A 22,448-nucleotide genomic window follows, 5' to 3' on the forward strand; every position below is an offset into this window, starting at 1 on the left:
ACAAACGACAGGGGAGGTTGATGTAAATCACCCTCCTTTTTTTTTTTATCTTTAAACTTTGGTTGGTGTGAGAAGAAAAGAAAGACACATTAACTCATCATTTGTTTCATTGTTGCTGTATTCTTATTATATAATTTTTTTGGATAATTTTTAGTGAAAAACAGCATGGCCACTGCCACTATATCAGTGCATGGTTCAATGGGAGAATGTGCAAAAGCATCAACATGGACAGAATGTTTGCCTTTCATGAGGGCAATGGTGGTCATTTTGCCCATCGCTTCGTAAGGATGCAGTGTGTCAGTGCGATGTTGCCTTATAGGTTTTTTTTTCCTATAGTTTTGTTTATCCATTTCTTGTTAATTAAAGACAATTTAAAGGTGGGGAACTAAAATCTTGTCCTTTCACATATCAATTTTAAAGAGAAAAAAAAAAGGTTCAATGGGAGAATGTGCAAAGGTAATCAGAGGTTTTGACATTGACATAATAATAAAAACGAAAAAAAAATTAGGCACACTACTTGCATACCCAAGCTAGCGGATATGATTCCTCTCCATAGAGCCCAGGGATGTGCCCAGGTCTTCTCAATCGTGGAATCACTCTTTGATCCTTAGGCTCTATGTAAAAGAGCTAGATCCCAAACTAATGCCCCTTGAGTCTATTTTTGTCCTCACCCTTTGAAATGATCCCTTGCCCCTCTTAGATGATATTCATCTTGCGGCCCATGATCAGTGCGCCCATCTTCTCCCACAATAAAATCCCCATTTCTACAAAACATTTTGCCCTCAAAAAATTTTTGAGAATAAAAAAGGACAATAAAAAAATCTACAATTTCTAAGTTCCTACGTGTTCGCGACATGAAGAAAGCGTTCTTTTCTTTCCTCTCTCTAGTCTTTTGGTTTTTTACAATTGTACCCCGGTTAGACTCTCACTAATGTAACTCTTTTAACGTCTCTACTCTTCACCGTGCATGTCCTCCTTAGTCTTGACACTACCCTTTTCAGTTCTCAGCGATCCGCGCGAGAGAGCGAAGAAGACGGTGACCTAATTTAGTTCGAAGTCGCCAGTTTACGGCGAGTCGTCTATCGGATCCGGCCATTCGAGCAACAGTGGAAGCAGATATATTGGATTCTGATTTCTGGGTAATCTCTCTCTCTCTCTCTCTCTCTCTCTCTCTCTCTCTGCTCTTGTTATTGTGTTGAGTAACGAATTGATTTTTCTGATGTTTTCCACTTAACAATGTTAGAAGGTGATAGGTTTTATCTCCCATTACCATGTTTTGTATGTCGCAACTTACTGTGAAGCTGATTTTTATATGAGAGAGGAACCATAATTCCATTTGTGTGCTCTTCCTTGATAAATACGCATCTCTACTGAGAGAGAAGATTCATGATTTCGATGCAAATAAGAATACGACTACCATCCCAAATTCTGTTTTTTATATTCTAGATTGACCGTTTGATAGAATTCGATAGAGAAAGTATGGTACTTATCACGAAGCTTAGCTCTTATTTACATTACATTCCTGTTTTTGGAAATTTCCCCCATTTATTGTCAAGGTCAATCTCTCTTTGGTGCATCCTAGGGCAAGAAACAGATTTCCTCTACATCCATTTATCTTTTTGATTATTGAACAAAAAGTATGTAGTGATGGTTTCTTGACACTAATATAGTACTAACGAATATTATCTGACCTTGAAAAAATGGGAGACATGAGGCCTATGTGGACCAGCTAAACATCCCTAGCCAAACTTGGTCAAAAACTTTTGGATTAAGTTTTTCTTATCCATTGGTGATGTGACCCTATGATTGACTTCTGTGTTATCGTTAACTCCTAACCTCTATTGTACAGCGTCAAAAATACCCTTCCCCATGCTAATCAAATGTTCAGATCTCCATGGTGAGGAGTGAGAATCTCGGTCTCGTTTACTTTTTACTACTGTAATTTTTGTAAGGACCAAGTTACCCTTCACCTTCCTTCACTATGGGCATCAGTACCGTCAGATTGCAGAAATGAGGGTAATTTCGACTTCATCAGTAGGGGGTGGGAGTGTAATGATGACCCAAGAGTCCAATCATGGGGTCACTTCACCTGTGGAGAAGGAACTTCCTTCTCTACTAGTGAAGGAAAATTCTGGCCCTTTTGTAGTGCTTAGCTTGGGCATTATGTCCCATCTAGTTAACATTTAAGTGGGACATATAAGAAGCTTATGCCCAAGCTTTTGGGTGGATTCTGGCTGAAACTTCGTCTGATATTGAAGTGGCCCTTAGGATGTCCAGCTTCGACACACAATAACAAGCCTAATTAGCTGAAGACCAATTTAATCCTTTTTTCTATTTTTACTATCACTTGCTCTCTTTGTGTAGGAACCACCAAACCATGGCAGAAGCTTTCACATCTAATCTAGCTGGAATGTCAAAGAACCAGCTATATGACATCATGTCTCAAATGAAGGTATTGCAGTTAAATGCTCTCCTCCTTTTACATTTTATCTTAATCCACGTCATCTTCTTTTGCCTTCCCCTTAATTTTTTTTCCCTTTTGATAACATTTGCTGTTCAGCTCACTGTTCCGGATTTTCCATGCAGACTCTGATTGAACAGAACCAACAGCAAGCTAGACAGATACTTGTGGAGAATCCTCTTCTGACTAAAGCCCTTTTCCAGGTTGCTTCCCCCTTCCCACTCCCTAAATCTCTTCCTCTCCTTTTCCATTTAGTGTTTAAAGGTTTTTTGTCCTAGCAAGTGTTATTCTGTGTGCTCTTTATTATACATTAACAAGCTGTTGATCTTACCGGATTTGACTTTTGGTTAAGTGGACTCTGGTGCAATCTTCCGGTTTACTTTATGGTCTCTGTTTTGGTTGTGTGATCCTGATTCCTGATAAAAGAACCTGAGTGATAACAGAAATTTATGATGAATATTGTGGTACTTAAGCTAATGCAGACCCAATAAACCTGAACCCTAGCTTTGGATTTCGGCTTTATGAAGCTGCTGAAATAGGGCAGAAGTATGCCCAAACGAATAAGCAAATTATAGAAAACTAGAGACTCTTTATAAGGAGAAATTATGCAGAAGAATGCTAACAAGAAAAACTGTAAATTTCTAAAAGTCAGAGTTAGGGTTTCAAAAGAGAAATTCTATTTCTCAAAGAATATCTGTCAGAAGCAGATGAAACTTGATGCAGTCAGACCTCTTGCAGAACTTGAATCAACATCAGAAACAGTGAAAAAGTTGTCGAAGACGATAACGTAGCAGAACATGGAAGAAGTAGGGAGATTGATATAAGAGAAACGCAGAAGAAGAAGGTGATGGGAGCACACCACTAATAAATAGTTGGCATCAAAACCCTAGACAAAAACATAATTTATTTCTCCAAATCTGTAAGCATGGGGAACAACATCTATTATTTTGCTAAAGACAAGACTGCTTTATTACTAACTTGGACCTACAAACTGAAATAAAGTAAACTTCTAAAACCCCTAGATTTGATCCACGACTGGATCTGATAGGCTCTTTAATAAATTACAAAATTACCTCTCATTAAGAAAATTATTGGCTCAGCTGTCATCCATGTCTGACCTACTAAAAGGAACTTTGTGCTAGAACTGGCCTTTTCAGGGCCTGGGCTTGGTAGGACCCACAGCGTTGGGCTCCAAATGGAGTCTAATTTTTGGAACTGTTAAAGGACTACTGCATCATGGGCAAGAAAGTGTATAGCCAAATGAAAGAGATGTTCAGTGAACTCACAGCTGATATCCATGTTTTAGTTGGGGGCTGGATACATAAAGTTCTGTTGGTTTAGCTATCAGTTCAATTTACACTAATAGCTTTGTTATTGTGTAGATATATGGGAGATGTATTTTTTTTTTTTTTTTTTGCATTTTAGGCTTAGTTGTAAATTTTGTTTTTGTTTCCGTGCTTTAGATAGGGGGTGCCTACATCTAATTCTCTGGTATAACTTTAGTCCAATTTAGGCCTATAGCTTTGTTATTGTGAAGATACGTGGTGTGTTTCATTTTTTTTCAGCTGAAAAGCACACAGCAGTTTGTTTCAGTGGCCAAAACAAAACAGCTGATTCAGTGAAAAGTTTTCATTCTTGTGCTTTGTTTTTTGAGTTTTGTTTTTGTTTTTGGGTCCATTTTGGCTGATTCAGTATGTTTTGGTGATTTCGGCCTAGACTTGGAATGTTTTGCATTGAAGTCAATCTTTAAAGTCGATTTCTTTAATCTAAATTTGCTGTGTTTTATCTTTTCTGTCATTAATCTAAATTTGCCTTGTTAAAACTGAGATTTAGGACATATTTAAGGACTCATGCTTTTCCCCAATCTTTGTGTTCAAGAACTGAGCTCTCTTCGACTGAACTTGAAGCTTCGTGTGAATAATGCTACATTGATCTTTAATCACAGAAGGTAGCTGATATATACCTAATGTGATGAGAGAAACATATTTATATTGACAGAAAAATTTCACTGAAACAACCGGACAATGGACAAGTTTAGTTTTTGGGACCAAACTGAAATTGGAAGTGAGACAAAAATACAGCTAAATTGTAGGAGAATTGCAATTCCGAAGGAGGCATAATGAGGAACCAACTCCAACTATGTATATGGGTTGTGTCATTTCTTTAAACTTTGTCCATGATCCTTTCTTTGTAGCTTATTTTAAATATTTTTGTTCTTTTGAAATCTTACCTTCCCTTAATTTTTTTTTTATATTAATTAATTTAAAAGACTCTGATAATGAGGCTTATGTGCCTTCCATGCTTTTTAGTTCACCTTAAACTTGCTTCTTACTTGTTAGTGTAGATGTTTGTGAAATTTGCTCAGATAAGATCTTTGTGAATTTTAGTCTTTACATTATATTAAATTGCTTTTCTCTGCCCACAGGATAAGAATCTTAAAATATTCTCATAAATGAAATTGATGTATTGGGTTTAGAAAAATCATTATATTAGTCAATTGATGATCTGATCTATTTCTGTTTTGAAGGACTCAAAATGCTTAGGTGTTATATTATATTTGTATTGGCTCATTGAACTATATTTTTCTTGCATTGACATATTTCTTCAGGCACAAATTATGCTTGGAATGGTGCAACCTCCTCAAGTGGTATTTTCTTTTCATCCATTTCCTAGAAAATTATTTTTTCTGTGCGGCATTGGTATGGCTGTTTATGACTTGGACTTGAACTTTTGTTTAGATGCCAGACATTCAGCAAGCACTTTCTCAGCATCCTCAGCAAATGGCACGACCAGGTCAGCAGCTAAATCTTCAAGCTGCTCAGTCGTTGCCTATGCCATTTGGACAGCAGGACCAATCAAGTGCATCTCAGGCTCAAATTCAATCGAGGAAGCCACACCCAAATCAACCTGTGATGCCCATATCATCTGGTTCTGTTCCACCAGTGACACTTCAGTCCCAGAGCATGCCATCACATGCACTACCAACTGTGCAGCAGGCTAAGGGACATCCAAATGCACCACTGACTTCCATGCCACATTCTGTATCCTCTCAACTTCATAATGTACCTTTGCCTAATGTCTCCAATCAGCCGCAACAATCATTACAGACCAGTGGTGTTCCACTTATGCATCTGCAACCGCCCCTGCAACCACCTCTGCTACAGAAACCGAGGCCACCTTCAATGCCACCTTACCCACATCAGCAACATTTGAATATGGGCGCTAATTTGGGTTACCAGCACTCTAGTTCATCCCAGCCTCATTTTTCACAATCCATATATCATGTAAGTGTGAGATTAGGAGTTTTGAAAATTATCAGGTCATATAGATATCTGCAATTTCTTATTTCTGCAAATTGTTCAGTCAGGTGCCAGGCCTCCAGTTAGCATTGGTCCTTCATTTCCATTGGGACAGCCACCACCCCAATCACTTTATCAGGTACTCTCTTTTCCAATTCTTGAATTGAATGGCTGTAATGGTCTACCTGACCTTGAGGATGGGCCACACTACCTGCCTGTCCTGGTGAACACTGAAGCCTGGAGTTGGCCTTGAGCCAGTCCAAGTCAGTGGGTTTAAGGCAACGTTTCTAAATGTAGTATTGTTCAGACAAAAAGGTTGGTGGTCCGAATGGGGCTTGACTATCTGGTCAGACTAACCAAACAAAATATTCTTGAAATATTCCGATCCAACTGTATATCTTCTTAATAAAAAGGTAGGTTGTTTGTATAGTCCGGCCTTGTTCATAACACTCCTCAAGGTTCTGAAATAAGAGAGTTATCTTTTGGTGGGGGGTGGGGGAGGAAGGGACAAGGCAGCAAGTTCCACCCTGCTCTTTTCGTGATTTTGAGTGGGATATATTTCACAACTGGGAATTTGCAGAAATAGAGGAAGCCCTTTTTACATTCCAAATTTGGATTTGGGGCCATATAACTTGCCTTGTCATCTTGTTCAATGATGGATTTAGTAATGTGGTGTTTGGCTGTTCATAGGTGTTATTCTGATTAAGAACAATAATGGGCCTTGTTTTCCCAATAGCCTTAATTCAACCTTGATGAGGGTCTGTACCAGGTCAGTTATTGCGAGTCCCCTGGGCTAGATAGAAATATTTGTGAACCAAGCTAAGAAAATGATTAATTGGTATCTGTCCCAAAGAGAATCTCTAATTGCGAACCCCCCCTACCACCCCCCCCCCAAAAAAAAGTAGGAAAAAGAAAAAGATAACAATTCTGATTTTTATCCTCTTCATTTACTCTATAAAAAACATTTTAATTCGTTCTATGTTTTGGCGAACAACCGGCTTAAATCATTGTGCCTTTTCCCAATCACATCCATCGCTACCTTAAATTCGTTTCATTGGCTGTTCTATATAAGTATATCTACTCTTAAGTCTTAAGCACTAATCTCTTTTTTTCATTATTCCAACCCTGTTCACATTTGGTCTTCCCCCATCCTTTAAACACTTTCATGTTTCATTCATTTTATATAGGTTATATACGGTCAAACCATCCCAACTGGGATTCCCTTGTCTTGTAACTTGTAACCAATACTTTGAAGCTTTTCCCCTTTATCCAACTGGCTCTTATTCTACAGGCAAGACCCTTTTTCATTGTTTCACCCTTGTTTAGGACTTGAAAATCTGAAATGTTCAATTTTCACTCTTGGTAATCAATTGTAGTCCAATATTTCTGGACCTATTTTTCCTTTTGACATTCTATGTTGATCACTCATGATGTCGATTCATCTACTTGAAACCTTTGGCCCTTCCCCGCTAAATCCAACCCCGATTTCCTGATACTGTAATCTGTTCTCAGTTTCTCTCCCAAAGTTAATAAAATATGACACAGAAATTTGATCTCATGGTTTTTGATTGAGCTTTGCATATTATCCTTGTTCTTGTAAAGATAAAATGGTTATAACATTGCCGTAATTGCAAATAAATTGTTATAGTATAACAATTCTACAAGCTGCTGTTTCTGTCCTGGAATGGAGAAGGCTTGAAAGTAGACGTTAAGGCTAAGCATATCATGACCTCTGTTAAAGGGTAGAGAGGTTGAGATGTGATTGAAGACACTAGTTTCTGTACTAAACAAAGTTCAAAAAGCATGTCAGGTGTTGCATTTTAATAAAATTTAATCAATCTAAATGCCATTCCATGTCAGTATGTTCCTTTCATGCTCACTTGATGAAGCATTTCATTTAGGCTGGAGGATCACATTTGGCGACAGATTTTGGTAATCAAGCCGGAGGCTCCATGCAAATGGAAAGAGGAGCTTCTTGGATGACTGGTCCACCAGACAATGCAACAGCAGTACAGCTTGCAGGTCCACCTTCATTGGCCCCTGGTCAGATGGGCCCGGGCGGTCAGCCAGGTGGTCAGCTTCCTCGTACACCACAGGTAATTTATGCATGTTCCTCTCGGTATAAGAAGGTTCACCTATGCAGAATAAAGCTCATATTGTCCCCTTTTATTGGGTGTAGTTGACGCAGGAAATGGAGAAGACACTGCTTCAGCAGGTCATGAGTCTCACACCAGAACAGATTAATTTGTTGCCACCTGAGCAAAGACATCAGGTGCTTCAGCTACAGCAGATGCTGCGCTAATTGTTGAAGTCTTCTTGTTTTGAGAAGCTCGAGTATGCAGGAAGTGAGATATTCTCTTGATGATATTGATCTTCTTATATCCCAATCATTGTGGCAGAGAATGTTCCATTATTTTTTGCGTTTATATTGAGTTATAGGACATCTTCATCGAAGGAGTGTCCAGGAAGTTAAATATGAAGAAGTTAAAGCCATCAAGATCTTGTGCAAGAGAAGGCAGAAATTAAATTTTCCGTTTTGAGTTCTCGCTGCTATGCGGTTAATGGCAAATTGTTGCTGCTTCACATTACTGTGGACTTGCCTTGATATTTTCATTTGCAGGGAAATCTGTCTCATTTCATTGTGAAACTTTTCGATCCTTGTCCTTGTTACTATGTTCTTTTACAGCTTTCTGGTAAATCATTGTGTGGTTCTAGAGTCTAAAACACAGTTACATTGTGACTAGTTATTTCAGCACTAAAGACTTTGGTTAGAGAAGAGGGCTAAAGATCTCTTAGTGGCATGGCCTATCTAATTGTGCAATGTGGATAGATTTGGAAGTTCTGATTGTTGGATGAATTGGGTATTTGTCTACATTGCCAAATATCAAAATTTCTATGATGTTGTTGTACATGTACAGATGTACTGGCGTTTTACCCCCATATTTCAGCCATAGGTATAGTTGTTTTTGGAGCTGTACTTGCATTACATATTCAACTCTATTTTTTTTTCTAAAAAAAAAATAAAAAGGGAAACTCTTGTGATCGTTGCCTAACATGATTGTACTTGAAATTCTTATCATATTCAGTATTGATATTTTAGATGTAATTTTGGTTGCAAGGGGAATTAAAGGAAAGAAAGTGAAATTTTCATACCTAAAAAAAAAATATATATGTAATCATTACCCAATGTAATTATATCATTAATGTAAAATCATTTATTTGTTTATAAATTTTTATTTTACTTTGCATTCAAAATCCTTTGAAATGTAATATAAAATATAATTAAAAAAAATTAACTGTTTTCAGGGTAAAGCACAAAAGATATTCAGAATTTTCATGTTTACCAGCAATATGTATATTGTACCACTAATGGTCTGATTGGAATCCTCATCACGGTGATTCGAGCATCATATGGGCATCAGAATTCTCAAATTCCTGTCTCACTGACCAGTGTGTTTAAAACGCTTTTAGTTTGGAAAGGAGGTCCAGCGTGCCACATCAGAAAGCCAAATGGTCAACGATCTTATCAACATCTCACGTGGCATGATGATTGTATTGTGGGACCCACAAACATCCCCATGTGCTGTCACGTCTATTATCCGTCCAAGTACCCCGGCATTCGAGGTCTGAATGGAGGCCCCGTGTGCCACGTCAGAAATCCGAAAGGGACAACGATCTTAGCAAGTTCTCATGTGGCATTCTGACTGTACATTCAATGAATGGGCCCCACCATGTGCCCACATATCTTCTATTCTATCCGTCCAAGTGCCCAGTCCTAACTCCGGGTCTGAAAGGAGGCCAGTGCACCACGTCAGAAAGCCGAAAGGGACAACGATCTTAGCGACCTCTCACGTGGCATGCTGACTGTACATTACACCTTGTGGGCCCCACAAACAGGCCACCAACGTGTAGTCATATATTCGACCCTACCCATCTAAGATGCCCACAGGTCAGGGTTCAAACGGGCCCATAATGGGGCCCACAACAAGGAACCTGGGGTTATACCCCCACACAATATTAATGGCTTCCAATGGTAAAAAAAAAAAGGCTGAAAACTATCATCTTCTAACAAAATGAAATAGCATATGTGTGATGTCTGAGAACAAACCCATGTTTTCAGGGTTTGCAAAGTGTTACCTAACCACCTCCTTCTTCCCTCCTATACTAGATTTCGCAACCTATTCTTTATAATATATATTTTAGTTGGAATATTGAATTTGTTTTGTGAATGTTCACGGTATTAAAATTCCATTTGTTGCTGCTTTGATTTTTCTGCCATTTGCTGTTGTTTCCCTTTAGCTATTTGGATAAGATCTGATACCTGCCAATGATGAAGCAACAAGCCTTAGACAATGGGGAAGTTGCATTTGGAAGTTGACAATTGACAACATTGCCTCCAATGATTGATGTAGGTAAAAAATCCATTTGGTGGTAGGCCCCAAAAAATTATAATAAACTAGAGATGGATTACTTGTTCTTCCAATAATGCCAATCTTTGAAACTAATAGCAATACTAATAATGAATTTGGATTGATTTCTATTGATTTTGATTTGAATAAAATTAGAATCAGTTTAGAACAGAGTAAAATTAGCCTAAACCCTAAAAAGTAGATTTGCGAAGAGGAAGCAAACCTTCCACATATTTTTTTTAGATTTCTTTATTATTATTATTATTATTATTTTTTTTTTTTTTTTTTAAATTTAAAAGTCATGTAGATCTAGTTATAAGATAAGTTTCATTGATTTTCAACTATTTTATTGATAATTTTTTTTTTTAAATGTAAGAGTTCTTATGGTTGATTCCAAAATAGATTGTGGGAATCAACATCTGATGCCACCATTTCCTATTAAATTTTTAAATTGATATGTGACAAGGAATATTGCAAGAGTTACATATTTGGCTTTACTTCATCTAGAAATTAGGAAATGATCAAGTTTATGTTGAAAGTTGAAAGAGCCACATGATTGATTTAAAGTGGAAAAAAAAAGGGGGTAGGATGAGTTAGGTTCATTGGTTGGGTTGTGATTGGAGTCCATCATGGCTGGCTGCAGGGCAACAACAAGAAGAAGTAGTAGTAATCATGTGAGGGGTAGCATGTGGAGGGCATTGAATACAGGTTCATCCATTAGGTTTACTTGCTCTGATTTTATAAATAACTAATGGGGGAAGCCAACAAGACCCATGTGAGAGATCGTTCAAACTCTTAGAGTCTAGACAAATGGATAAAGAGCTAAAACCATGGGCGATCAGTGATGCTACAAGCCTACAAGAGAACATGAAACTAATTGCAGTCGTAGAGGACAAAGCCTAAAACCCCTCTTGCTTTTACAATTCATGACCATCTCCATGGCTTAGCTTAACTACACTGGCTTGAGCTGCTTGTCACGGTCTTAGACCTTTCTAAGCAACCGCGCCAGTACTTAGCACTCTTACTAGTACTAAGTCAGCCTACTACACCTTTGTAGAAAACTCTAGAACTTAGACCTTACTTAGCCCAATGGCCTAAGTCCATGGGTTTGGTGAGCTAGGCCCGTGGGCCTATGTTGGGCAGGTCGTGACATGCTTCTCCTTTGGCCAAGTTCTTTAGCTATATAAAAGGGAGAAATGTGGAAAAATCAGATCTATCATTGTGTCAACTATGTTAATGAAAATATGGTTTTGGGATATTCGACCTTTCGATCTGATTAGTCCTGCGGGTCCATATTGACCCCATAATTAAATGGATCGAGTCTTTATTGTTAGTATCACCAATGGATTTCTCCTCTTACATGTGTATCATCAAAATATATTATTGCAAGTTTAGTCCCATAACGGCTACTAATTGGTTTACATTCCTCCTCTTATACACTTGGTAGTCCCGCTCCCCCTATTAATTTGAACTTTTGGGAAGGAAATTTTATATGATATCAAAGCGGGTTTTCACCATATACAAATGTCTGCAGTATATACTACCACAGGTTCAAGTGAATGTTGGGAGTTTTCCCGTATCGATGCTACTAATTAACCTACATCCCTCCTTATACACTTGGAAATCCTTCCATCTACCTGTTCGAACTTTTGGGGCAGAAACTTTACACATACATACACTGCATGCCCTACAGGAAGAAAGATATTATTACCAAAACACAATAGGGTGGGTTGGGAAGGGAGGGATTGGGAAGGTATTTAAGGGTCAATGTAGGCCTAAAGAAACCACCATGTGCATGGCCATTTTGGTTGTCTGGGGACCTGACTCTACTTCACTACCCTTGGCCGTTTCCTCTGTTGTTATGGTCTATATGTACATGAGAGGGTGGGTGGGTGGATGGGATGGGATTGGATTGGATGGACCAGTCATATCTACTGGTTAGTATAGTTTGTCCAACAATAAGGACGATAGAGAAAGCTACTGGAGATATGAATCAAACTTTCAACGAACAAGGAAGGCCACGTATGTCGTCTTATTCTATTGCCTTTCTTCCTTTGGAGGATTGATGCATGGGCTGCCTTTGCCTTTTAACTTTTTTGATGCTTACTTGTTGCATCACATCAGTGAATCAATATGTGGCCACTAGTGTTTCATGTTTATTAGATGATATAAATCACTTTAATTTTCATGGTGAGGCTTAACTATGTCCATTAGTCATTAGTCTAAGATTTAAGTATGAGCGAGAGAGAGAGAGAGAGAGAGAGAGACTAAATATGCTTATGTTTCCTCTTTGATTCAACTTTCTTTGTGACGTTTTTTTTAAGGTATTCTCAGTGATATTGATTGATCAGCTCATGATAATTGATCTAATCTTAGCTAAAATGAATGAGACCAAATCCTCTCCTGGACCATGACCTGTTGCGATAATTTCACACCATTTATTGGGTGTGAGCCCTGACACTCAGAGATGGCCCTATACCCCATGGATAATATAAGATTATTACAAGAGATCATGGTCTAAGAGAGGATCCGGGAACATGATCAGCTCCTTTCAGGAGTGATTCCTATACTTTGTTCCATGACTTGTCCTCCGAGAAGACATTGCTCAGTGGTTCAATATGTACCAGGCATTCATCTACTATTCTTAGCCTCTTTTGTCTTTTTCTTCTTTTTATTTCTTTTAGGGACTTACCCAACAAGAACATCCCATTGGACTCAATTTACAATTGTGATGGAACATGAAGGATCCATTTAATTACAAGTCAAGGGAGTGAAGTAAACTTAAATATGATTAATGATTAATATGTAATAAAGTATTATTTTCTCATGGATATGCGTATGGTCTTAGGTTTGATTTTCCATCTGTGCATCTGTAATTAAGTGGAGATCGTGGTGGTGAGTTGTTCCGTTAGTCTCTTCGAGGATTAGTCGAGGTGCGGGTAAGCTAGCCCGGACACCTTGATTTAAAAAATATATATATATAGTTTCTCTTAATGAATATTTTTTTTTTTTTTTTTGGTTATTAATTAATGAAAAATTTTTAGACCATCCATTTCTAGTAATGAGCATTACCCTTTTTTTTGTTTTTTTACCACTAACGAGGTTGTTTGGACTTTTGGCCAGACTATTCCCCCTGACACATTCATACGTCTTTACACACATGCACTAGGTCAGCAGTGGGTCCTATAAGTACCATAGGAGCCTTGGGGCTAGCCCCTGGGGTAAGGGGGAGTCAAAAACTAGGGGGAGTCAAACTAGAAAACCTTTTCCCACATTATATTGTAACTAAACAAAGTTCTGATTCTTCACTGGCTATGTTTCATTGCCAAGAAAATAAAATTAAAATAAAATTAAATTAAAATTAATGTGATTCACATCTTTACGAAATCATCTGAAAATAAGTTATGTTAAGAAATTAAAGGTATACTTTCATCCTAATCACATCAAATCTGGATATACCGAAATAGATCTTTTTTTTTTTAATCCAATACCTAATATAGATCCTTTAGATATACATAAAAAGGGGATCCTAATGTACCTAAACCCAATTAACATGTAAAAAAAAACATAATTAAGTAGATTAGAAAGAAACATGTTATGTCCTCTATCAACTTCTCTTGCTTAATTATGGAGGTGTATGCTCCCCAAGCATGTTTCATCATTTTTTATTATTTTATTTTTTTTTTATTTTTTGATGTTGATGATGGTCTATATGTGACAAACCATATCTTCAAGAGGCGCCTACCCATTACTATCATATTATATATAACAAATGAACATTTATAATGGGTTAATTAAATGTCATCTAAATCTTTTCCTCACAATATTGTAATTTATCTACCATTATCCATGTTTTCCCCTTCTGTTCATTAACAAGTACTCACCATTTACCAAAAACAACTACTCACCATTTTCTCTGTCCTTCCTTGGACATCATCCATGGTAAAACTCTGCCATGCCAATGCCAAGATCCTTAGACCTACAAGACAAATTAAATCCATTAAACAATTAACTCGCAAATTAAAATTGAAGTTAAATTGATTTGTAGAGTTAGAAGCCTCTACTCAATTCACTTGAATGATGGAACAAAATTTGTATGTAGTTGACCCCTTAATTAAGAGGAAAAAAAAAAAACTCATTATATATATATATAATCGTCCTTCTGATAAGCAGTCTGATAAGGGGTAAAATATATATTTTATTAAACTAAAATTTTTTTCTCGACTATTACACCAAATTCAATACAAATTTTTTATTGATCTTTAAACTCTTGTATCATCATTACACTCTCACATTTTATTGACGAAGTCAAAACTATCTTTCTTAGTGGACATCTGACAATACCGATGCTTATCGTTAAGGAATTTATTCTTCAACATGGGTGAAAAGAATCTCATTCCTAATCATGATGTTGATCTTAATTTTATGGATAACCTAGAAAGATGCCAATTGCTTAGTCTATAAATAGTAAATGGGTACAGACCAAGGTTCAAATCAAAGCAACCTGATCAGCTGATTCTGATTTCAGTGAAACCATAATTGGCTTGAACCTTAAAACCCCTTCCTGGATTGGCCAATTTATATCAACAAGAATCATAATCATGATTGGTTCAATTCCAATTCTAATTTTTTAAACTCTGATCTAGACCCATCCTTTATAATGCAGAAAGAGTCATCTTACCTTGTCTTTCATTGGAAATTTGAGGAGGAAAAAGGAAGAAAGGAACTCAAATCATTGTTATTGGTTAAGGAGTGAAGCAAACGCAAGATATGGCACATTGAGGTGGACATGCACACTTGAAAGTGGCAAATTCAGGTCCTGTCAATAGATTTTATAGATATTCCATGTAAATCATCTAAGTAGTGAGAAAATACCCCACCATGTGTCTATGACAAGTTTGAAAAACCTCTACCACCACCACCACCGGCCCAAAATTAATAAATAAATAAATAAATTATTATTATTTTTTTTTTAACTAAAAAACAAACAAGTTTTTGATTATCTTCTTGTGGGGAAGTTATTCATAAACCCATAAACACAAGAGTGCCACAAAGACATTAAAATACCAATTAAGGCAAACAATGAAAGGCATACTCCATCAGCTCCCTCCCTCTTCCCTTTTCAGTAGAAGAAGAACCACCATTGTAGGTTTCTTACTAAATGAAGTTTTTTTTTTTCAAGGGGAAGTGTTTCTTGTGGGAGGAGTGTGGTTTCCATATGTGTCAAGAGCCAATGAGAACACACGAGAAAACATCCACAAAAGTCATTTTCCCTTTCATTGGGGGAGGGGGCGCTCATTTTGCCCCTTATGTGTCTGGGTGTAAGGACCACACTTTCCCTATGAACAAAAATTTTCTTTTTTTATTTTGTTAATATATATATATATATATATATATTTCCTTTATTCAATAAGCAAAAATCATCATGTCTATTGAGTGAGAAACTAATGCATTAGGAAGGTGGGGGAGGGGGAAGAATAATTGGCCATTATTCATCATCATATAGCTTTTAATGGCCACATAAAACAGCTTGTCCTTTTTTATTATATCAATTCAATTTCATAAATTTTATGTATTCTATTAGTGGGTCTGATGATTTATTGGACCATAGGACATTAGGCGGTTAGACCTAATATTTGCCACATAGCAGAACAATTAAAGGCCACATTTTATGTTCAAGTTTTTTCTTTTTTTTTTTTTAGTAAACAATTTTTTATTGAGTTTGAATACAAATAAAATTGGTATCATTGCCATATAATGCTCTAAAGATTTATTGAAAACCAATTTTACATGTTAGCTAGAGTATAAAAGAAGGGAAAAAAAAACACGCAACATCAACCAATGTGTAGATTCTTGCATATACCCTCTCACATCCCACTAGTGGATCTTACATCCTCTCCTCAATAAATGCCCCCTATTGGATGATTCGTTGCCCATCTGTTACTGGTTCAAAATTGTACTCTAGTGTTGTAGAAAACCTCTCCCCATAAAGGAAAGATGGGTTTAGCTTAAAAAAAAAAAAAAAATTAAAGAAAAAAAAAATGAAGAAATAAAAACTGTGACCAACCCCTATAGTGCCCTTCCTTAATCAGTGATTGGACTAGCAGAGTTAACATTTAGTTTGCCGCATGAAATGGTTTAGGACCAACCATGGGAGCTTTCACCATTTGTTATTATTGGCTAGATATTCTTAAATGGATATATCTAATTATATTAATATATTGATAAATATCATTTACGTATAATTAAGGGTTCTTGACCCCAATTCCAAAATAAAGTTATTGTTTTTATAAAGCTTGTGATTAAAATTCAAAACCATAAATAAAATGTTTTTTTTTTTCCTTGTTTCGTCTCGTCTTTAGTTTTATATTTAAGTGTGAAACTATACTCACTAAAAAAAGGTGTGAAAAAAAAAATGCTTATAGATAATACAACAGTAAATTCTCAAGCTCTTAATTGATAATTCTAAAAAATATATAGATCAGTTTTACTTTATCTAGTTTCATGTGATAATTAAGATAAGATAAACATCATTTTCCTTTGAAAGGTGAGATAAGACACATATCACCATATGAAATGTGGTATTATTACTATTATTATTTTGTCTTTTTCATTTATTTATTTTATTTTATTTTGTGAGAGATGGGTTTGTTCATGAACCTACTTATTATTGTCTAGGTGAGCTCCAAATCTTTCTTTTTGATTTTGACACCTTTCACATTTAAGCAACAATCATTTCTCTTCTTCTTCTTCATTTTTTTTTTTTTTTGGTAAATGTCTAATCTTCTTTTTTAAACAAAAAAAAAAAAAAAAAAAATCTTGAATTCTGTTTAATCTTAATGGAGAGTGGATTGAAAATATGACTTGTTATTGAGGTAAAAAATCAGTAAATAACTAAATAAAAACAAAGGAAAAGAACGAATCTTGTCATATAATATTATGTTATATGACATTAAGGTAAAAGGAAATTTTGTAGATTGAAAATATTACGAGTAACAAATTACTTAATCAATGTTATTATGTCATTCATGCCTTAAATTTTCACTATAAGGAGTAATTAAAATAATTCTTTTACTTTAAAATATGTTCTATTGAAAAAAAAATAAATAAAATAAAAGATAAAACTAAAATGGAAATTGAAAATCCAAGCTAAATGGTTTTGCTAAGGTCTATAAAATACTGACTGCCCATGTGATGCATCAACCCTCTTCCTATGTTTAGGAATGAGATTACAACTCAAAACACTAGCAGATTTGCTATGCCGACAATACAATTGTTGAGTTCACATGAATAGAGGTAATTGTGTCAATACATGAGGTGGGTAAGAATTAAAAAAAGGTCTTATACGATATGATGTCGTAAGTTTGATTATTGGATAGAAATGTCGCTGTTTGGAAGAGCCATGTGCCCCCTCCATAGCCTAATTCAATTAAGTACTCTCCACATATTGGCATGGATCATGATACTTTGATCACTACTTTACAAAGTAATGTTTCGTCACATGGTAAATTTTAATAGGACTAAAACTTGATATGTAAGTAGAGGGGAGTTTACTCAGGCAATTAATTTTAAGCTCCAATCTTATCTACCATATTTGTGGGTACTCAAAGTGGGCCCATAGGAAATATTACATTTTTGAGATTGGTTGAGCCGGAATCCCAAAAATGTGACAAAATGTTTCTTTGGATGTGTTTTGAACAGAAATTGACTCAGTTAAACTTGGCCGGGTAGTGCACATTCTTTACTTTAGTGTCCTTTTCTAAGCAGTTGCTGGTGGTCAATTAACTAGTCAACACCAATTGGTTGTGGCCAATCATAGCAAAAGAAGGCTGGTCCAAGCCAGCCGGTTTAAGACTAGTGGACATAGCCAAGCCGTTGGAAGTTGGAACTGGAACAATGTCAGCTGAATATAACTGCCAATCAAACCCTTTAAAAAGTGAAAAACTACTCCCACCTTGTTTTTTTTACACCATAATGGATGGTCCATTTGGTGAAATTTTATATAGAGAGACACCCAACGGTTCAATGTTTACATGTCAAAGTTTTAGGTTAATTGGAGTTCAAGTGGAAAAATAAAAGTTGGGAAAAAGAGAATTATCCACTTTGGTATACAAGCATGCATGAAAAGACTATGTCGCTCCGCCCCAAGTGCTAAAGATATTTTCATATGGTCTCTCATTGGTCTGTATACTAGCGTAATGACTGCACAAATAAGGTGCATTCTCTTGCCTGTAAAGTACTAAAAAAATTTAAGACAACCAAACAAGTAGAGGTGTCAAAAGCAAGTGCTCGCACCAATAGGTCTATTCGGAACTGATTGGTTAAAGCCAGAGTTGGATCAACTGGTTAATAAAATGGTGGCCCGGTGTTGGGCCTAGACTTATTAATATTCTATTGGAATCAGTCTTTTGTAGTAGCTCGGGTTGTCTTATTTGTGAGTCAAAATTTTTTTTTTCCGTAAGAATCAAATATAAACGTGTTCATGATTGGCTAATAAAACACAATTATGTTTCAGCAAAAGATCAATCCAATATAAACATGTCCATGCTTTGCCTAAGAAATTCTATTGACTATAATAGTGCAGAGCCTTAAATTAGTCGGGACCAAATGAACCAATTGAGACTGACCAATGTTTTTTTTTTTTGGGTCAAGTGACCGGACGATTGACACCCCCATAAGAATTGCTTGACAATGCTCAAACTATCAAGTATATGATTAAATATAAGAAATTTAGTAAGTGATCAATCTAGACCATATCATAGATATCCAATGGTTAAAATTATCACTTCATCAATCCACGTGGCATATTAGGTAATCAGATAGTGCTGTCATAAATTTTTTTTGCCATTTTGAAAATGCATGAATTAAGAAAAGGCCAACCATGGGGCCCACACTCCAACCACATTGTCTCAATTTCCACTTCCTATGTCCCATGGAAGGAGGAGGAAATTATGGCAAATCACCCTGTTATAAGTCTTATGTCCTCTCACTCTCCCCCACCATTCACACAAGACCCAACAAGACCACTCATGGCAACAAAGCCATCAAACCCAAGTGAGAGCACAAAGCTTAAAAGGAGAAGAAACCCAACCCCTCACCATCAGTTCTGCTACAACCCAATCATCAGTATAGTAAAGCAGCTTCCTTTTGCAATAATTCACTAATCACTTTGCTTCAATTAGTATCCTACCTGGGTCTTAATCCTCCTCTCCTAGTTCCTTCCTCCACAAGCAGAGCAAGGAGAAGGGAAACAGAGCATAGCAGAGTACAGCAGAGCAGAGATATGGAGATTGAACTGGTGAAATGCGAGTGTTGTGGCTTGAAAGAGGATTGCACCCAAGATTACATAAGTGAGGTGAAAGCGAAATTTGATGGGAAATGGCTATGTGGGTTATGCTCAGAAGCTGTGAGAGATGAAGTGAACAGAGGGAAGAATCCATTTGGGATGGATGAAGCTGTGAAGGCTCACATGTCCTTTTGTAGGAAGTTTAAGTCTAACCCTGCAGTTAGAGTTGCAGATGGGATGAGGCAGATGCTCAGGAGGAGGTCAGATTTGTCTTCGACCTCTTCTTCTTCTTCATCTTCTTCTTCTAAGAAGTACATGAGATCAGCAAGCACATCACAAGTAGGAGACGAATCCTCATTCTCACTTTACTAATTAGAAGCTTTTAGAGCTCCAGGGGAAAAGGAAGGAAGATGAAGGTGCTGGGTCTTCTGGGTTGGAATAAGTGTCAGTTTTCATGGTTTAATTCTCTTCTAATTTTGTACAGAGTTTAATTTTAATGGAGGATTTGTCCTAGTCTTTGTTTTGCTTGACATGGGTATGTGGTCAATTCTCTCTCTCTCTCTCTTCCTTCCACTGGTTCCTCCTTGTAAGCCACCTGATATATCAAATGGAAGATGGATTAATGAGGGAAAACTCAAAAAGACAGAAACTTTGATCCATCACAAATTCAATATTGGGTTTACTGTTCTTCCACAGTTGAGTCCCTCTTGTTCCTGTTCTTCTTTTTGTTCCTAAACATGGTTTGCTCATAAAAAAGTGTGAAAATGATTTTTTTTTTTTTTTTTTTTTTCTTGTTCTTTACACCCACAATCATTATTTGCCTCACCTGGTTTTCAAAAACCCAGAAAAACAAGATCATATCAAATGCTTTTGTAAATTATTTTATTAAAATAAAAGAACATAAATCAGTTCTACTCCATTAGAAGAGTTGAAAATTGAAAAGACTCCATATGCATTATTGGCTCATTGCATCAGATTCAATCATGTTAGAGGTAAACTATAATTTTGCTTCTCATATTATAATAGGTAGTTGAGACCTTGAATTTGAGAGGACCCACCTCCATAATTAAATCTTTCTTATTTTTATATTAAAGAAGATTTTTTTCAGTGATCCAATGCACATCAGGAGAACTGAGTTTCTCTAGCTCAGATGGACATGTCATCAGTTAGGGAGTTAAGTTAACCAAAAGAAGCAATTTTTTAAGGGGCTACACATCTGCTAGCTCACCGAGTTGACTCAAGTGGGTTGAGACGACTATTAACTCAAAAGCCTGAGCTTCAAGGTCAAAAGGCCCTTCAAAGGTTCTTGATCGATGTGGGATTAAACTCCCCTCTCATTCCTAGCTATGGAACGCTCACCACATCAACTTCCCTCAGCTTTGAGCCATGGCCCACACAGACCAGTGCACGGTCAACCTATTCTGATACCATTTGACATCATTCAACCAAACCCCCTTCTAAGAATGCCCAACCGATGTGAAACTAAACTCTCCTCCCATTCTTGCCTATGAAACGCACTCACAGAATCACCAATCTACAAGGTTTCTAAGGTTCAGCTGGAATACTGATTCTAGCCAATCCAGAATGGAATCAACTGGACCCGATTCAGATAACGATTCCTTGTTTGAAAACCTGGTTGAGACCATGGTTCTTCCTACACTCATGTCTCTTCAAAAGAACCCATTTCAACAGCTCTCAAATATTACTAGTGGGAGCCTAGAACATGTACAAGGCAAGGAAAGCTTAGCTACCACATGGCCTAGCCGCACTTAGTGCACAACATGGCATTTGGACTGATGGAATCAGATTCTGGTGTTGTGTTCTAATAAGTAATTAAAGAGTTCATCCATTCTTAACTCTTTTTAAACAATTCCAAACTTCAGATTCCAGCTTAATTTATTTGAGGGTATTGGAATGATTTTCTGAGTCTAATATTAAGAGGGCTTGAAGTAGATTTGAAGACCTTGCTGGTAAGATTTCAAGAAACATTTTATAGGAAGACTTGACCATCTGCATCACCGTTCAAGGCCAGGAACTTGTTCCATCAATCACGCATTGGATGGCCTATAACCACCACATGTTCTACTGAATATTTTTATTCCTTCAAACACCTACAGATCCCATCTGGGTCCAAAGTCACAATAACATGCTTCAAGTATTCAAGTCGCTCACCATCTGGTTTGGATTGGGTTAGGTTGACATAAATCAGAACCAGAAACAGAGGTTGGATTGGATTGAGACCTGATGTTTCACTTCCAATGTCACAATAACATGTTTCAAGTAATCAAGTTGGTCCCCATTTGGGTTGCCACCCATGAATTTGATCAATTACTCTTTGTGCTTTGTGAATAGGCACATATATGTTGACGTAAAACGTATACAGTTTACTTGGAGAAGCAAAAGGAACGTGCAATCAGAAAAGAAGTTCATGGTAGGGGAGTTGTTGGTATACGATGTCCTGTATTTCATCGTAATTCAATCTAGGGAGTACTGTGCAGGCCTCATAACAGGGCATTTTTGTACTTTCTATTATTAGGGTTTTTCGCTATATATTTGTAGCGAGGTTTACTTCTTTGTAAGTAATTCTGAGAGGTGTGAGGAAGAACGTTGTCACCCTATTCTACGTTGATAGTGAAACAAGATCTCATCTCACCGAGGACGTAGACGATCTTGCTGAACCTTTAAATTTGTGTCTATTACTTGTTTTTGTTTTTCCATTGCTTAACATAAGTAAATAGCATTAACATGTTGTGTATGGGAGGCACTTACCTAGTTCCCTGGGGGAATTGTGTAGGAGACCCTAAGGTCAGAAATCTAGAGGGCTTTCGAATTGAATTGAGTCTCATGGAATGAGAAGTTCCTCTGGAAAGGGCAATGAATAGGCAAGACCACGTTCCTAAGTTTGATCTTTGTCCTATTTCTGGGTTTTAGTCTCTTTCCTTACCTTACCAACTCTAATAAATTCACTTTCAAAAAAAAAATTAATCTTAGTT

At 36.7% G+C, this 22,448-nt stretch overlaps 2 protein-coding genes across 3 annotated transcripts; both read left to right on the forward strand.

The window, feature by feature from the left end:
* The first annotated feature begins 952 nt into the window (after positions 1 to 952).
* Positions 953 to 8,561, forward strand: LOC122091848 (cleavage stimulating factor 64-like). Of its 2 annotated transcripts, none has more exons than XM_042662024.1 (8): positions 953 to 1,139; positions 2,365 to 2,452; positions 2,587 to 2,664; positions 5,070 to 5,108; positions 5,200 to 5,745; positions 5,825 to 5,899; positions 7,662 to 7,856; positions 7,949 to 8,561. In XM_042662024.1, the coding sequence occupies exons 2-8, from the start codon at positions 2,378 to 2,380 to the stop codon at positions 8,060 to 8,062; spliced, it is 1,122 nt and encodes a 373-aa protein (XP_042517958.1). In that variant the 5' UTR covers positions 953 to 1,139; positions 2,365 to 2,377; the 3' UTR covers positions 8,063 to 8,561. The 2 variants fall into 2 exon arrangements, with proteins under 2 accessions (XP_042517958.1, XP_042517957.1); XM_042662023.1 differs by having other exon boundaries at positions 959 to 1,139; positions 7,940 to 8,561.
* A 10,595-nt stretch (positions 8,562 to 19,156) lies between these two features.
* Positions 19,157 to 20,126, forward strand: LOC122091163. Its single transcript, XM_042661008.1, has one exon. It carries the CDS (start codon positions 19,453 to 19,455, stop codon positions 19,825 to 19,827), a length of 375 nt encoding a protein of 124 aa, XP_042516942.1. The 5' UTR covers positions 19,157 to 19,452; the 3' UTR covers positions 19,828 to 20,126.
* The last annotated feature ends 2,322 nt before the right edge of the window (positions 20,127 to 22,448 follow it).

This window comes from Macadamia integrifolia, chromosome 10 (genome assembly GCF_013358625.1).
Source record: "Macadamia integrifolia cultivar HAES 741 chromosome 10, SCU_Mint_v3, whole genome shotgun sequence".
Taxonomy (NCBI): Eukaryota; Viridiplantae; Streptophyta; class Magnoliopsida; order Proteales; family Proteaceae; genus Macadamia; species Macadamia integrifolia.